Genomic DNA, 18,897 nt, shown 5'->3' on the forward strand with positions numbered 1-18,897 from the left:
AATACCAGACCACCTGACTTGCCTCTTGAGAAACCTGTATACAGATCAGGAAGCAACAGTTAGAACTGGACATGGAACAACAGACTGGTTCCAAATAGGAAAAGGAGTACGTCAAGGCTGTATATTGTCACCCTGCTTATTTAACTTATATGCAGAGTACGTCATGAGAAACCCTGAACTGGAAGAAGCACAAGCTGGGATCAAGATTGCCGGGAGAAATATCAATAACTTCAGATATGCAGATGACACCACCCTTACGGCAGAAATGGAAGAGGAACTAAAAAGCCTCTTGATGAAAGTGAAAGAGGAGAGTGAAAAAGTTGGCTTATAGCTCAACATTCAGAAAATGAAGATCATGGCATCTGGTCCCATCACTTCATGGGAAATAGATTTGGAAACAGTGGAAACAGTGTCAGACTTTATCTTTTTGGGCTCCAAAATCACTGCAGATGGTGATTGCAGCCATGAAAATAAAATACGCTTACTCCTTGGAAGGAAAGTTATGACCAACCTAGATAGCATATTCAAAAGCAGAGACATTACTTTGCCAACAAAGGTCTGTCTAGTCAAGGCTATGGTTTTTCCAGTGGTCATATATGGATGTGAGAGTTGGACTGTGAAGAAAGCTGAGCGCTGAAGAATTGATGTTTTTGAACTGTGGTGTTGGAGAAGACTCTTGAGAGTCCCTTAGACTGCAAGGAGATCCAACGAGTCCATCCTAAAGGAGATCAGTCCTGGGAGTTCATTGGAAAGACTGATGCTAAAGCTGAAACTCCAGTACTTTGGCCACCTCATGCGAAGAGTTGACTCATTGTAAAAGACCCTCATGCTGGGAGGGATTGGGGGCAGGAGGAGAAGGGAACGACAGAGGATGAGATTGTTGGATGTCATCACCAATTCAATGGACATGAGTTTGAGTGAACTCCGGGAGTTGGTAATGGACAGGGAGGCCTGGCATGCTGTGATTTGTGGGATCGCAAAGAGTCGGACATGACTGAGCTACTGAACTGAACTAAAACTGACCTGATAATAAAAATAGATTCAGAAAGAAATCATAAATGGATGGAAGCCAAATCAGTGAGTAAAATGTTGGGAAAGAAAATATTTGTGCCAACTGAAGGCACCTCTGCGCAAATTACTTATTAACTATAGAGGAAGGATGATCCTCCTCAAACTGAAAAATCTAACAAACTTGATCAAACTTAACATCACCAGTAGTGGGACAGCCCAATATCATGTGCTACCTCATATGGTACACTTAGAAGGACACATTATGTATGTACCATTCCTACCAAAAATACTTATCCTGAATGTACTTATGAGGCAACAACCAAGCAAATCAAATCCAGGAGTATTTAGCAAAGCAACTGACTTGGGCTCTTCTGAATTGTCAACATCATGGTAAACAAAACAGGAATAGGTTAGGGAACTCCCCTAAACTAAAGGGACATGACAACTAAGTGCAATGAGTAAACATTGATTGGATCTTGGATCCAAAAAAAAAAAAGAAATAGAAGACATTATTGGAACATTTGTGGAATTTTAAATATTAGATAATAGGACTGTAAAAGTGGCACAGTGTTAAAGACTCTGCCTACCAATGCAGGAGATGTGGGATTGATCCCTGGGTCAGGAAGATCTTCTGGAGTCGGCAATAGCAACCTGCTTCAATATTCTTGCCAGAAAAGTCCCATGGAGGAAGGAGCCTGGAGGGCTACTGTCCATGGTGGTCACAAAGAGTCAGACACATCTGAGTGACTGAGCATGCACACAGTGTTGTGGTTACTGTGTGATAATTGTATTTCTTTCAGAAACCTGGCCTCTTTGTTAAAAATGCATACTCAAGATTGAGAGAATTATCTCACTTCTGTAACATTACTTATATAATATAATATTCTTTCTTGAAATATAGTATTCACTGTACTATTCTTGCAACTTTTTTGTGGACTTCAAATTTTTCAAAATTGGCTAAAAATTAAGGCAAATCCCTAATTACTTTCATATTCAGCTATGTTCTTCCCTATTCCAGATTAAGAATGATTTGGATCCTGTTAGTCAGCCAGGCCTATCTGGTATCCTTTCTGCCGTCTTTCTCAAGTAAACTCACCTTGACCTAATTCTTGGAAAAAAATGAAATGTCAACTGAAATAAAAAATGCACAATGTGAGAGCTGTGAGTTTCATTTGTTTTCACAGACTTATTGAGGACTATAGGCCAGGAGACAGCCTCTCAGATAGCTCTGAGGAAATGCTCCAAAGAGGTAGGGAAGAGGCCAGTATATGTGTGATTTTGGCTAAGGAATACATGTCATCCAGCATACATCTCAATAGAAGGTTGCTGCTAGTCATAAGGAACAGATACCACAGTTAACGATTTTAGTGCTTTTCCAAGTATTGGAAAATGCAAGAGTCTGGCTTCGTAAAAACCTTCTCCTGAAATATGCCTAACTATCTAATGACCTGATTTGCCTGTTTTCCCAAGGCACAAAGTGCCTCATCCTGGTCTTCACCTTGAGCTCCTTTCAGGATGTAATGTAGGTCAGGGAATCCATCCTTGTAGAACCAGATGGTGAGTAACACTCCTTCTGCTTACAGAAAAATATATCTTACTTATATTAAAGCCAGCTCAAGAAGTCTGTATCAACTATTTCCACATCCAGCACTGGCCACTGAATCTTCCGTATGAGTAGCAGGACATCTTCTACCTCAATCTCAGAGACTCCAAGGTTCTTCGGGAAGATTAACATTTGCCATGTCAATCCTGGGCTTTAATTATAGCCAGATGACCCACAGAAAGGGTACAATGCCTGTATCATTTTATTTTTGAGTGCAAAACTAATTGTATTGATGAGTTGTGGCCATCTGTTCAGCTTCATTGGTTATGCCATCAGATAGCCAAGATCTAAAGAATGAATGTCAGTGAATTGACTGTAAAGTACCTACGTAGATCATCGCCTCATAATAACGATCTGTTACACTCACACATGAAATAAAGTTCACATTTTCTCTGAAAATATCGAGTAGGTCCCAGATATAAGATTCTTTTAACCAATATATGTAGACTCTTTTTAGTAACTGTGTTATATCAGTTTGAGAACTTGGAGAAAGTTTTTTTAATTATAAGTTTTCAGACTTTAAATTACTTTAAAAATGTATCTATTATTTAGTGCTCACTATGAAGCAAGCAATGTTTAAGCACTTTCTTTACATTGATTATCTCCTCTAAAAAAAGAAATAACTTTTTTTTCCAAAAGTGGAAATAGATTTTAAGAGGTTAGTCATCTGTCCAAGGTTATATAGGTAATAACTGGCAGAGCTCAGTTTTGTCTACCTTATTCAAAATCTTTTTGTCTTAAATATTTCTCTATAATAACAGCAAAGTCATATGTATGTGAAAATATAATTTATAAAGATTCTTGTGCTTATCAACACAAACACACGTACCACATTTTAAATAAAGATAGTAGATGCCAGGGTTCCCTTTTTTTGTAGCTTATAGGAGAACTACAGCTGTTTCTTTGAGAAGGTTAGATATTGTTCCTGAACTGAAAGAGAAATGTTGACGATCACATTAAGTTTGGAGAGTAAAATGCACACTATTACTAAGAGCAGCTAGAATTCTACTGTAAAAATCTATTAACAATATTTATTCCATCTAAATTCCCTGGACTCACCATTTCAATCGTTTGTAGTTGTCTCTCAGTACCATCAAAAGAGGCATAAAAAAGGCTTTTGCTGTCTGTGTCTCTGTATATTCAACTTTTTCCCTGTTATTAGGTGTCAGAAATAGTGCTATGCCTTTGGGCATAATTCACTTAGAGAAGGCATGCAGGAATTCCAGGGATTTTCCCAAAGCTGAGTTTTGATGATTTCTGCCCACTTTTTTCCTTGCTTGAGAAAGAAGAGTGTAACAGGGCTGCTGTCAATGGAACTGAGCTCTGTGTGTACGTTATTTCGATTCAAGCCCCTGGAGAGCGGCTAGCTGTTGGTTGTTAAAGAAAATACAATGACAGGACACAAAAGTAAGTCCAGTCATTTCAAGGCTGGTTTCTAAAGACCTTTTCTAGCAGCGTATAGGAAACAAGTGCTGAGTTACAGAAGGAACAGTCAAGTTCTCCAGGTAAAATGAGAGAGGAGGAAAGTGAGGTGAGCAGAGTTTCCCCAGAATTCATTACCAAACATAGGTGTGGTCTCCAGACCTTTGGTGGTGTCTCTATTTTTATATTTAGTATAAATTTATTATTTACTTTTCTATTTAGTAAAAACCAAATAATAATAATAAATATGCTCTTCTTTGACTTCCAGGAAATTTCACTCTTCTTTTCCAGTCTTTCCAACCATTTCTTGTCTTCTTCACCTGCCCCACTTTCTCTGGATGTTTTCTAGATGTTCTCTAGATGTGATTTTTTGTTCTTTACTTGCTCAGTTATGTCTGACTCTTTGCAATCCCATGGACTGCAGCATGCCAGGCTTCCTTGTCCTTCACTATCTCTTGGAGTTTGCTCAGACTCATGTCCATTGAGTCAGTGATGCCATCCAAACATCTCATATTCTGTTGTCCTCTTCTCCTCCTGCCTTTCAGTCTTTCCCAGCATTAAGGTCTTTGCCAGTGAGTCAGCTCTGCACATCAGGTGGCTAAAGTATTAGAGCTTCAGCTTCAGCATCAGTCCTTCCAATGAATATTCAGGACTGATTTCCATTAGGATTGACTGATTTGATCTTCTTGCTGTCTAAGGTAATCTCAAGAGTCTTCTCCAGCACCACAGTTGGAAAGCATCAATTCTTTGGTGCTTCTACATGACCCAACTCTCACATCTGTACGTGACTATTGGATAAACCATAGGTTTGACTATATGGACCTTTGTTGGTAAAGTGATGTCTCTGCTTTTTAATACACTGTCTAGGTTTGTCATAGCTTTTCTTTCAAGAAGCAAGTGTCTTTTAATTTTGTGGCTGCAGTCACCATCCACAGCTATTTTGGAGCCCAAGAAAATAAAATCTGTCACTGTTTCCATTTTTTCCCCATCTTTTTGCCATGCAGTGATGGGACCAGATGCCATGATCTTAGCTAGATGTCATGATCTTAGCTAGATGTGATTAGATGTTTTCCATATTAGGCTTTGACCCAGTTCCATCTCTTAAAAATCTCTTTTGATAATCTTATCTACTTCTAAGGCTTCAATAATGGGAAAAAAACTTTTAAGAATGTGTTTGAAGTAGGAAAAAAAGGAATAGATGATATGTTATTCATCTGATGAGTACTTCTTTTTTGTGCCATAGACACGATTAGTAGTCTGCTGAAGCCAATGGACTCCTTTCATGAATAATGTTTTAAATGCATAGATTGAAATACATAGGATTCCAAAGAAAACCAGTAACATTAAAATAAATTTATCCAAAATATTTTTTAAATGTGGTATAGTAATGTATATTCTATACTGCTGCTGCTGCTAAGTTGCTTCAGTCGTGTCCGACTCTGTGCGACCCCATAGATGGCAGCCCACCAGGCTCCCCTGTCCCTGGGATTCTCCAGGCAAGAACACTGGAGTGGGTTGCCATTTCCTTCTCCAATGCATGAAAGTGAAAAGTGAAAGTGAAGTCGCTCAGTCGTGTCTGACTCTTAGCGACCCCATGGACTGCAGCCCACCAGGCTCCTCTGTCCATTGGACTCTCCAGGCAAAAGTACTGGAGTAGGGTGCCATTGCCTTCTCCAATATTCTATACTACGTATTCAAGAAATAATAAGATCTGATGATTCCCATAATTTCAAAGTAGTGATAAATATTAATACTTGGAGATATCAGTAGTAGTAATAGTACCATCGTATGAAAATTTTTCAGGATAACAGAATCACAGGTTCTTTTAATGTTCCTGTCATTTTTTGCCTATGTCTGTAACTGTGGGGAATGTTAAATTTCAGTTAGAAATGAAGGAAGATAAAGATCAAGCTCACAAGTCACCCTAAATTCTATTCATGCATCCAAGACTAAGAATATCTGGTCTAAAGATTTCTAAAAGAAACTGGGAATCCGTATTGTATGCCTACCAGAAACCATGAGTGTGGTATGAAGAGAGGGGTGGTGCAGAACCACTTACACCTGTACAGGTACTCTGTATCCATTGTTGTGTGTGTGTGGTTTATCAGGGCTTCTTGACTCTTTGTCTTTCTCAGCATGACTTTTATATTGAAGTAAAATTGAAACTACCTAGTTCTATTTGTTAAATGATGTTCTATTTTTATTTTGTTTATTGGGATTCTTTTTTTGTTTGATTTTAAAATATATTCCTTTGTTGTAGGGGGACTGAAATTGCTGACTAACTGGGGTCATTTCTTCATGCTATGTCTAGCTACTGTTAATATAGATAATTGGACTTTAAATGTGGATAGAACTAAAATATCCAACTGCAACATCTTGACTTCAAAGGCTTTGACGTGGATAAAAATATCCCATCTCCACCTTTTTCACCCTCTGTCACTTTGGCTTCCCAAACCCTGCATTCTCCTGGACCTCTCTTGTCTTCCTGATTCTTTTGGTCACTTCTGAATCTTCTCATTTGTTTCACACCTTACTAACCAGAAAAATGTAGGCATTCCTCCTACATTAGGTCATGAGCTAGTTTTCTCTTCTTTTTCACCTTGATAATCTCTCTCAATCATGTTCTTTGTCAGTTTCAATGGACCTTTTACTGATTGTCATCTTCTTTCAATGGTATACAGGTGTGCTGTCAGAATTAGACCCCTAAAATGTACTTGGTCACTCTCAAAAGCATCACAGTTAAGTCCAAGCTTCTCTTCTTGGTTCACAACCTCTACGGTGTGATCCCTACAGACATTGCCAGTCTTCTCCGCCATGGCAAGCCCCTGCCACAACTCTTCCACCTCACACTCCCCTTGGCCACCTGACTCTCAAGTATCCAAACACACCATGTTTTAAAAGGTCCTCCTTCTTCCTAGAATATCTTTCTCTTCCAGCTCACCTATAAAAATAATTCTACCTTTGCAAACTCAAGTCCCACTTTCTTCAGTTCCAGATGCTCCTAACTTAATTATTTTTTCCTTTCTTCTCATGCTCCAGTGGAACTTTAGATGGTGCATTATCCATCTAATTAATCCTTACTCTTGTTTTGCCATTTCTTAAAATCTACTTCCTGTTTAAGTCATTACATGTGAGACAAGCTCTTTCACTGGATTATAAATTCCAGAGAACTAAAGAGTTTTGCTGTAGTCCTTTCTGTGTTGTGTACAGTGAGTGACTTGCTTTTGCTCCTCCTAAGGGCTCCAAAATTTTTTTAATTCAATTGTGGGTAGTGGTTGGGTGATTGGACCCTAAATTTGTGGATGTCTGCAAGACATATACCTAAACCTTATGTGGGCTTGATATTCATCAAATACATAGACATTTTACTATGAGTATTGCTTTTGTTTCCAAAACTGGCTGACTGAAACAAGTCTTATTAACAGACACAGTTAACAGTTTTACTGAGAAGTTTTGGATTCTATATTGGAAGCTGAAATTCATTCTATAAGTATTTCTTGAGCCCTAATTATGTATCCAGCTCTAGGGGGATAGCTAGCTTTGAATAAAAAAGATCTTTGTTCTGGAAGGGCTTACAGATATCTTCATAAGAGGTTTGGAGCTTCCTATCAAGAGTTGCAGGAGAATTTACATTTCTTAAACTGGAAAAAAATTAGGAAGTAGTGATATAAAAAGCCAAGGAACATTTCTTCTGATATTACTGGTTGTAATTTACTTGTTGTTGTTTAGTCTCTGGAAGCCCATTCTGCAATGGTTGTAGTGCTCAGCTGCTCAGTTGCGGGTGACTCTTTGTGATCCCGTGGACTGTAGCCCACAAGTCTCCTCTGTCCATGGAATTTTCCAAGCAAGAACACTGTAGTGGGTTGCCATTTCCTTCTTCAGGGGATCTTCCCCATCCAGGGATCAAACTCGATCTTCTGCATTGGCAAGCAGATCTTTACCACTGAGCCACCAGGGAAGCCCCTGCAGTTTATTTAGGGCTTGGTTATTGCTATTATTTTATACATTCCCTATTTCCAACTTTAATAAACCCCTGCAACAGGCAAGTCTTAAAATTTCCTTCTTAGTATCATTTTATGTCTTAGGCTGCAAAACATTAACAGAGGTTCTAAGCAATAGTAATAGCATTTACTATTTTTATTTTCTAGTAGAAATAAACCTAACAATGTTTTTGTTTCTGAACTAGTTCTATTATATGTTCAACATTATACTAGAAACTAGAGATATGCCAAATTAATTTATGGTCTTAAGTAACTCACAGAAGTAGTATCTTTTTTAAAAATTGCATTACTCTAAGGGGAAAAAATAAATAATACTATAGGAAGATGCTTGTGTAGGATACTCTGGATTTTTTCTCAAGGCTAGTTGGACACTGGACATTAGGGATATATACCATGATTTTCTGAAATATGAGTGCTAACTGGGGAGAAACAGAGCATAAACTCAGAACACAGCAGATTAGTATAGGGGAAATATTAAAGTCCTTTGATGAAAAATGTAAATTATGAGGAACATATACTTTCAGAAAGAGTAAAGAATATTTTTCAGATGTCTCTGTATGTGTGTGTAAAGATCTGTGGCTTCAAATTTGACTAGATTTTGTTTGTTTGTTTTTCAAAATCTTTTCTAAGAATTGCCCTGGTGGAAAATATTCCTGAAGGCCTTAACTATTCAGAAAATGCACCATTTCACTTATCACTTTTCCAAGGCTGGATGAATTTACTCAGCATGGCCAAAAAGTCTGTTGACATAGTATCTTCCCATTGGGATCTCAACCACAGTCATCCATCAGCATGTCAGGTAAGCTGCATCCTCTAATGTGCGTGATGATTTGACTTTTGTGCATTTTACACCCTGCAGTATTCTTGCTTCCACTCCTCCAGTTCATTTTTTCTATCTATACCCATAGTTCATGTTCATTATTACAGTTATATGTATGTGCCATTGTTAATCAATGGCTGCTCAGTTTCTACTAGAATGCCAGGTTTTCAGGGGCAAAATCACATCTCATCTTTGCAAAGAAGAGGCTGTTTACGCTGTATCGGACAACTTCAGGGGTGTCTTCCCATTGTGGTATCTGTTGATGGCACACTGCAGAATTCTACTTTGCACAACCTGCATGTTTTCAGTTGTAATTCTGTAACTGCTTGCTGAGGCATTTATTTGGTTCATTGGTGTCTTAATTTGTCTTTGTGGCCCAGAGCCAACTTTTTAAATAGTGGAGTCACACTTTCCGGTATAGCTGTATATTCTTGACTGTCGTATTTGGGTGAATAGGAAAAAGAACTTTACTGGTTATAGGAACAACCTTTAGAAAACTGACTAAATGATCGAAATGATTTCTGAATGAAATGCTATCCTGGAGATATGAAAATAATCCTGGTAATCATTCGTGTGTTTCCTTTTGTCAGTACAATCTTGATAGCACTGAGCTATCAAGTGTATGACCATTGGCCTAGATTTAAATTAGTCATGAGTCCACATGTGTATGTGCTACGTTGATTCAGTTCAGTTCAGTCGCTCAGTCGTGTCCGACTCTTTAGGACCCCATGAATCGCAGCACACCAGGCCTCCCTGTCCATCACCACCTCCCCGAGTTCAGTCATGTCCAAATCTTTGTGATCCTATGGACTGTAGCCCATCAGGTTCCTCTGTCCATGGGGTTCTCCAAACAAGTATAGTGAAGTGGGTTGCCACGCCCTCCTCCAAGGGATCTTCCTAACCCAGGGATCGAACCCTCACCTCTTATGTCTCCTGCGCTGGCAGATGTGTTCTTTACCACTAGCCCCACCTAGGAAGCCCCGTGAGTCCACAGCAGTTTTGAAAGCCAGCCTGACACATCACCAGTTTTCCGAACTTGGAGAACAGGGAATATTTGTAGATTGAGACCTAGTTCTGCTTTGTAGGAGTGCTTTCCTAATTTACTGTTCTCAGAAACTCATTGCTCCACCCCCTGTGCTTTTCTTTCATTTTCATAAGAAAATAAGTCTGTGTTTGCTTCAGACTTATTTTCTTAGTTGACTTTCTGCCAGTAGAAATCTGAGGCCCAAGAGACCTCTTTTTATTTTAAACCATCAATGTCCCTTTTTTAAGTAGTTCAAAATGGAACAGCCCCTTAAAAACTTTTGTAGACTTTCTATGTATTCAGTGATAATCCACTCTATTAGCAAAAAGCTAATAACTCACAGGTGGGTCTTTTTCTACCGCGGATGGTGATTCAAGATTCTTCAGAACCTCACGCTTCTCACTTACAGGAGTCCTTTTGTCTGAGACGGTCTGTCACCTCCCACTTTTAATCCATCAGAGGACTCAGTGTGGACTCTTAAAGCCACAACTTTGATTTGCTCTTTACCCTGAGGCCATTTCTCACTGAGAATGTTTTGCTAAATTGAGAGACTGTCCTATATTTTCTGCATTTCTCTCAAAGTTCTGCATGGAAACGAACTAGTTTCTTCTTATCATGTACCACCAAAGCTTTGATAACCTGCCTGAACAATCACCTTAGCCAGATCTCCCAACCCATTCATCACATTTTCTGTCTCCTACTTTACAGCAGGCAGTAGCTTTGTCAAACTTTCTACCATTACTTTCTCAAGGACTCGAAAGCAATTTCTTTCCTGTTCTTCCAGCCTTGAGTAACAGAATGAGATTCCAATCCATCTCACCACCCAGTCCCATAGCCAATGCCACATGCTTTAAGTTTTCTCAGCAGTAGTTTCTATTTAATTTTCTATTGTGGTTTCACAAACAACTCCAAAACTTACTCATTATTATTTCCTATGATTCTATGAGTTGGCTGACAGTTCTTTGGCTCCAGTAGTGCTGGCTGGGATTACTTATACAGGAGGGTAGGAGGGTAGTTGAGCCTGGGCTGACCGAGGGCCAGACAGGCTCATTCTCTACATGTGGACACTCATCATTCAGTAATCTAAACCAAGGTTTTTATAGGGCAATTGGATCCCAGGAGAATGCAAATGAAAACTATAAGACCTCTTAATGCTTGGGCTCTCAGAACTTTACTACATTCTTTTAGTCCAAAACAGTCACATGGCCAGGCCATGAACACTGGAGGGACAAGAGACTCCAGGAGGAGTATGCGTGTACAGGAAAGGGAGGAACTGTTGGCAGCCAAATTCCCATGCTCGCAAACCTTGGAAAAGAGTTGAGCTACATTATTCTAACCTCTTCTTCTGTGAGCCCAGAAAGCCCTTTCAGTGTTCAGACTCTGGGAGAAGATGGGTCATTAGAGAATGCCATGGCCTTTCTGTGTCATGGCTCGTAAAGTTACATTATGGTTAGTATTCAGTACTGCTCACAGGGCAGTGATGAAATGGATGAGTGAGGCTCCCAATCTGTTTTGCTTAACGGTGCCTAGCATGGTGCTTGAGGCATACTAAGTGTTCAGTAAATATTTGGTAAGTAGTAAATACTAAGTAAGGGCTTCCCCAGTGGCTCAGTGGTAAAGAACCCACCTGCCAATGCAAATGCAGGTTTGATCCCTAGATCAGAAAGATCCCCTGAAGAAGACAATGGCAACCCATTCCAGTATTCTTGCTTGGAGAATTCCATGGACAGAGGAGCCAGGCCAGCTGCAGTCCACAGGGTCTCAAAGAGTCAGACACGATGGAGCTACTAAAGAACAACGATAGTAACAACAACCTGGTTATTATTGAGCTCACCCGGCAAAACTTCAGGAGGAGCCCCTGGGTATGAACTGGTATCTTCCGGTGGAGTCACTCTACTCCCGCCAGAGATGCCTCTTGACTGCCTGTCATTCCCCTAACAGCCCCAGGCTCCTTTACAGTTTAATGTCAACTGGTTTTCTGCAGAGTTTTGAGCTAATTTCACTTTGCCCCTTTACAAGGAGAAGGCTGCATTTGCAGACATGAGGAATAGAGGGGCTTTACCTGCTTTGGAAATTAAATGGATTCAAGCAGAACGTGAGACTGGTTGCATAAACAACTCTCCCTACTCCTGCCTGCTCCTGGCCCTGAGTACCATGCCCTGTGAGAAGTGGTGAACAGGAGAAAGAGGGGCAGGTTGACAGCAGTGTTCACAGGGTTCCTACTATGGACGCATGCAGCAGTGAACAGTAGCTAGAAGTGAGATCTTAGTTCCCTGACCGAGAATGGATCCCTGGTCACCCAGGTGTAAACCAGAATTCCTATCCACTAGACCATGAAGGCCAGCAGCTAGGGCCTAAATCCCCAGTCCTTACCTGTCTTGAAAAAAAAATTCTGACAAGGAGGTGGAAGGAAAAAGAGAAAATCAGAGTACAACACGGAAAGAAGCATGAGCAAACTCTGGATAGAAGAGAGCTGCACCTTTGAAAAATTTAAATCCTTTGTAAGGGGGCACTTTGTCTTTTTCTACCCTTACTTGGTCTTTGTCCACCCTCTGGCCATCATCTTGTTTTGTGCCTCTGATTAATTTGTCTCACAACCCTCCCCAAGATGTGCATGTACCCCTCTGCCAAGTTGGAGTCCAGCTCAAGGTGTCTGGGAGGGAAACTTGCAAGATGTATGGCCTGATGGCCGTCCCCTGCCTTTTGATTCCCAAGAAGTCCTTCTGTGCATGTGTAGTATCTCCTTGCGCCAAGGACAAAAAATGCACCGTGTCCTGATCCTTTTCTTAGACGGAGTTTAGTGCCTGTTTGTGCTTTCCATGACTGATATCTTCAGGTGTCCACACGAGACAAAGCCTGGCTATTTACCCTGTTTCTGTTGTTGTTTCTGTTTGGGGGAATAAACAGGAGGGTGATCGTAAGTCCTAACCTGGAACCCACCTATCTCTTGTCTCAGGAAATGCAGACAGGAAGCTAGTTGTAAGTGTCTAGCCTGAAGCCCACCTTTTTCCTGCCCCATGAAATGTAAACAGGGGGCCAGTTGTAAATACCTAACTTGGATCTCATCTATCTTCTGCCTCACTACGGCAACGGGACAGTGGCTTCTCTCCTCTTTCTCTGGTCCATTGGTGGCCAAGGGACTGCCACTGGTCAAACACCAGGCATGGACTGTGGTCTTGAAAGAAAGAGCAAGCTTTCCTTGCTTGAAATAGAGTGCTTGCTCCCCAGTTTGCTCCATTTCCCATCTCCCCTCATCTGACCCTCAAGTCCTAGAGCAGTGTTCACAGAAGCAATTAGGATACAAAGGCCCAGAAGAACTTGTCCAAATACCACATGTCTTGGGCTTTCAGAGATTATTTTTAGAGCCTGGCTCACTCCTTCCTACCCTCTCACCACACCATAGGGGTAATTGTACAGAGATCAGAAATGGAAAAAAGAAAGGTCCTTGCTGCCAACTTTTTCTTTTCGGGTGTTCTTAAAGGATCCATATCCTGTTCTCTCCAGGCCATCAAGTTTTACCATTTCTACAAAGCAAGGTACTGACTGAAAGACCATTTGATTTAAATTCTACCTTATTTTATCTTTCAAATGGAAATAGAAAATTCAAGATTTTACCCAATATTTCAAATTTGAGGTGGCTAACCTTTGGGCCTTTTAGTTTTACCATGCCCTCATAATTGCTGGGATATAGTTATTGATTGGCTTACTGCACACAGAAGACAATTTCTTATAGAGCTAAGAAAAAGAAATCCACCCCTTAATTACTCAAGTGAACTAAAATTTTTTTCAGATGATCCAGTATCATGAAAGTTGGCTCAGTTTTGAGACTTTTTTCCATTAATATATTTTTAAAAGAAAATATTCTTATTTCAAGGAACACAATATTTACTTCTAAACCAACAGAGTCTGAAAATTCCTAAGTGGCAACCATAAATGGTAACTAAGTAGGAACTATAATTGAAAAGCAGCCCATCTACGTATCATCCTGCAGCCGTAAGCAAAATACACCAAGGAACGGTATAGCCAGTGGCAGGCAGGCCGCACTCAGCAGAAAAGGGACACAGATAAACATGGCACGAGACGTCTGTGTGTTCCCTGGACGTCTGTGTCCTCTCTGCATGCCACTTCACAAGAGCAAGCTGTGTGTGTGTGCTAAGTCGCTTCAGTCGTGTCTGGCTCTTTGCGACCCCGTGGACAGTAGCCCCCCAGGCTCCTCTGTCCATGGGATTCTCCAGGTAAGAATACTGAAGTGGGTTGCGGTGCTTTCCTCCAGGAGATCTTCCTGACCCGGGGATTGAACCCATGTCTCTTACATCTTCTGAGATGGCAGGCAGGTTCTTTATCACTAGCACCATCTGGGAAACCCAAGAGTGAGCTATGCTCATTACTAACAGAATGATGAAAGCCTATCTTTTTTTCTGTTTTTCATTTGCCTGGAAACAGAAGCACTCATTAAAAATACATTTTAATCTGTGTCACCAGAGGGTTGCTAGTTTAATTCCCACCCTGAAAAACTCATTTTGTCTTTTCTACCTTGCACTGGGTATTGTTAATCTTTTGGAGGTTGTTTGCTTCTGTGCTAAAAGAAACTGGGCAGTGACCTCCCTCTGCATCACAGTCATGTTAAGGGCTAGTGTGGTCTACAGTTCCATGAAAATCATATTTTCATATTTAATCAAAATACATGGTTAAGCTAAAGGTTTTGTTACTTTCTGTCTAGATGATGAGTTTAGACACTGAAATATTGAATTTCTAGGACAACTTGATTGCTAATTTATGGGATAAAATGATGGAGTTTTATGAAATCAAGACTGTTTAGGAAAAGCCAGAAAATATGATTTAGCAAGGGCTTATTAGTAGAGCTATCAAATTCATTGATCAAAACAATCCTATTCTCTATGAGTTTGCTGGAGGAAACTAAAAAACTAATTAATGAGCTATGACTGAATCTTTTTCCCCTTTTTATTCTTTTTTAAAATTAATAAATTTATTTTAATTGGAGGCTAATTACTTTACAAGATTGTGGTGGTTTTTGCTATACACTGACATGACTCAGCCATGGATGTACATGTGCCCCACCATCCCAAACCCCCTTCCCACTTCCCTCCCCATAACATCCCTCGGGGTTGTCCCAGTGCACTGGCTTTGAGTGTCCTATTTCATGCTTCGAACTTGGACTGGTCATCTATTTTATATATGACAATATACATGTTTTAATGCTATTCTCTCAAATCATCCCACCCTTGCCTTCTCCCACAGAGTCCAAAAGTCTGTTCTTTATATCTGTGTCTCTTTTACTGTCTCGCATATAGGGTCATCATTACAATCTTTCTAAATTCCAATATATATGCATTGATATACTGTATTGGTTTTTTCTTTCTGACTTACTCCGTGCTATATAATATGCTCCAGTTTCATCTACTTCATTCAGTTCAGCCACTCAGTCATGACTGACTCTTTGTGACCCCATGAACTGCAGCATGCCAGGCCTCCCTGTCCATCACCAACTCCCAGAGCTTACTCAAACTTATGTCCATTGAGTGGGTGATGCCATCCAACCATCTCATCCTCTGTCGTCCCCTTCTCCTCCCATCTTCAAACTTTCCCAGCACCAGGGTCTTTCCCAATGAGTCATTTCTTTGCATCAGGTGGCCAAAGGATTGGACTTTCAGCTTCAACATCAGTCCTTCCAGTGAATATTCAGGACTGATTTCCTTTAGGATGGACTGGTTGGATCTCCTTGCAGTCCAAGGGACTCTTAAGGGTCTTCTCCAAAGGAGTACGTCAAGGCTGTATATTGTCACCCTGCTTATTTAACTTACATGCAAAGTACATCATGAGAAACGTTGGGCTGGAAGAAGCACAAGCTGGAATCAAGATTGCCAGGAGAAATATCAATAACCTCAGATATGCAGATGACACCACCCTTATGGCAGAAAGTGAAGAGGAACTAAAGAGCCTCTTGATGAAAGTGAAAGAGGAGAGTGAAAAGTTGGCTTAAACCTCAACATTCAGAAAACTAAGATCATGGCATCCGGTCCCATCCCTTCAGGGCAAATAGATGGGGAAACAGTGGAAACAGTGTCAGACTTTATTTTTCTGGGCTCCAAAATCACTGCAGATAGTGATTGCAGCCATGAAATTAAAAGACGCTTACTCCTTGGAAGGAAAGTTATGACCAACCTAGACAGCATATTAAAAAGCAGAGACATTACTTTGTCAACAAAGGTCCATTTAGTCAAGGCTACAGCTTTTCCAGTGGTCGTGTATGGATGTGAGAGTTGGACTATAAAGAAAGCTAAGCGCTGAAGAATTGATGCTTCTGAACTGTGGTGTTGGAGAAGACTCTTGAGAGTCCCTTGGACTGCAAGGAAATCCAGCCAGTCCATCCTAAAGGAGATCAGTCCTGGGTGTTCATTGGAAGGACTGATGTTGAAGCTGAAACTCCAATACTTTGGCCACCTGATGCGAAGAGCTGACTCATTTGAAAAGACACTGATGGTGGGAAAGATTGAGGGCAGGAGGAGAAGGGGACAACATGGGATGAGGTTGGATGACATCATTGACTCAGTGGACATGGGTTTGGGTGGACTCTTGGAGTTGGTGATGGACAGGGAGGCCTGGTGTGCTGTGGTTCATGGGATTGCAAAGAGCTGGACACGACTGAGCAACTGAACTGAACTGAACTGAATTAGAACTTATTCAAATGTGTTCTTTTTAATGGCTGCGTAATATTCTATTGTGTATATGTACCACAACCTTCTTATCCATTTGTCTACTGATGGACATCTAGGTTTCTTCCATGTCCTAGCTGTTGTAAACAGTGCTGTGATGAACACTGGGGTACACCTGTCTCTTTCAATTCTGGTTTCCTCAGAGCGTATGTCCAGCAGTGGGATTGCTGGGTCATATGGTAGTTCTATTTCCAGGTTTTTAAGGAATCTCCACACTGTTCTCCATAGTGGCTCTACTAGTTTGCATTCTCACCAACAGTGTAAGAGGGTTCCCTTTTCTCCGCACCCTCTCCAGCATTTATTGTTTGTAGACTTTTTGATAGCAGTCATTCTGACCAGCGTGAGATGGTACCTCGTTGTGATTTTGATTTGATTTTCTCTGATAATGAGTGATGTTGAGCATTTTTACATGTTTTTGTTAGCCATGTGTATGTCTTCTTTGGAGAAATGTCTGTTTAGTTCTTTGGCCCATTTTTTAATTGGGTCATTTATTTTTCTGGTATTGAGCTGCATGAGCTGTTTGTATATTTTTGAGATTAGTTCTTTGTCAGTTGCTTCATTTGCTATTATTTTCTCCCATTCTCAAGGCTGTCTTTTCACCTTGCTTATAGTTTCTTTCATTGTGCAAAAGCTTTTAAGTTTAATTAGGCCCCATTTGTTTATTTTTGCTTTTATTTCCATTACTCTGGGAGGTGGGTCATAGAGGATCTTGCTGTGATTTATGTCAGAGAGTGTTTTGTCTATGTTTTCCTCTAGGAGTTTTATAGTTTCTGGTCTTACATTTAGATCTTTAATCCATTTTGAGTTTATTTTTATGTATGGTGTTAAAAAGTTTTCTAGTTTTATTCTTTACAAGTGGTTGACCAGTTTTCCCAGAACCACTTGTTAAAGAGATTGCCTTTTCTCCACTGTATATTTTTGTCTCCTTTGTCAAAGATAAGGTGTCCATAGGTGGATGGATTTATCTCTGGGCTTTCTTAAAGAGATGTATTTATATGAAATCAATTAGTTACTGGTCTACAGTGAACCATGATGTTTAATTTTGAAAAACTATGATTTTAAAAATATAACAGTATTTGCTCAATTTCGGAAGTAGCATGTTTGAAAGTTTAATGATCCAGGAGGTTGTTTTGAAATGCATAAGTCAGAATTCTGTCTCGAGACAATGAGTGATAGGCAGTTATCAGTGGTAGACAGATTGTAGAGTCAGGAGTACAGCTTATATTTCTTTTTGTCCACTCATTGGCTGTGTGACTTTGAGTTAGATGCTGAACTCTCTGGGCCGCAGTTTTCTCGTCAGCGAAATCAAGGTGATAACAGAACCTATCTCATAGGTGGTTGTGTAGATTAAATTAGTTAATGTGCATAAAGGGCATAGAATAGTCTTTGACCATTTATCGCCTATTTAGTGTTTATTACTAAATTCATGAATGTTGTTCACAATGACTTATTTGGGTACACACTACAAATCTGGTTCAAGTCAGTTTAATTATAGTAACAAATAATGAGTTCTCACTGGGTGCTTTATACTATGCTAGAATCCAACATGATTACCATGTAAAATTAAAAGAGGAATTTAATTTCTACAAATGTGGGACTCATTCTGGTCCTCTCTGTTTCTTAGTGAATTCCTGCTGCTTCTCTGTGCTTTTGCCTCCCCATCTGTTGAATAATTCTAATTATATTCTTGCTTGCTTTCCAGTATATTTCCAAGGGAAATCATCATTCAGATATAAACTCATAAACACTATGATTAGCAAGAGTTTAACCTCTTTGATTCTTTTAGAATCCAATCAAAGAGACATGAATAAATCATGAATCCAAAGAGATTCTTCTCAATTATTAATGTTTTCATTAAATAATAACTTTTCTTTTAAATTGTCTTATCTTAGTTTTGTTTGCCTATATGCTGTTTTCTCTCTAGACTTTCACTTTCCTAGGGTCAATTTATGTTTTTGGAAATTTCTTTTAAAAAAGAATAGGTTGGATTTTTTTTCCCATTAGAATGTTAATTTTGTTGTTGTTCAGTCACTCAGTCGTGTCCACCTCTTTGTGACCCCATGGAATACTAATAGTTCCTTACTATAAAAAAAAAAAAAAACCTGGAAATTACAGAGAAATAAAAGAGAACAAAATCATCCATGTGATCATCAGCAAACATTTTGTAATGGTTATTTTATGCATAATTATATACCCAGGCTCATATAAAGAAACTTGTATCTTAATTTTGAACTTAATGTCACACCATAAATATCTTTCCATGCTATTAGAAACCCTGGTAA

The 18,897-nt window shown here is 39.8% G+C and overlaps 1 protein-coding gene across 4 annotated transcripts in view; it reads left to right on the forward strand.

Annotated features, from left to right (window-relative positions):
- Positions 1-18,897, forward strand: part of PLD5 (phospholipase D family member 5) — a 424,183-nt gene that overhangs the window by 258,980 nt on the left and 146,306 nt on the right. For all 4 annotated transcript variants that reach the window (XM_070768103.1, XM_070768106.1, XM_070768105.1 and 1 more), the window contains exon 3: positions 8,668-8,836. In XM_070768103.1, the coding sequence (XP_070624204.1) occupies positions 8,668-8,836 (169 nt within the window). The remainder of the gene's footprint in view (positions 1-8,667; positions 8,837-18,897) is intronic.

The sequence above is a fragment of the Bos indicus genome, chromosome 16 (assembly GCF_029378745.1).
Source record: "Bos indicus isolate NIAB-ARS_2022 breed Sahiwal x Tharparkar chromosome 16, NIAB-ARS_B.indTharparkar_mat_pri_1.0, whole genome shotgun sequence".
Taxonomy (NCBI): domain Eukaryota; kingdom Metazoa; phylum Chordata; class Mammalia; order Artiodactyla; family Bovidae; genus Bos; species Bos indicus.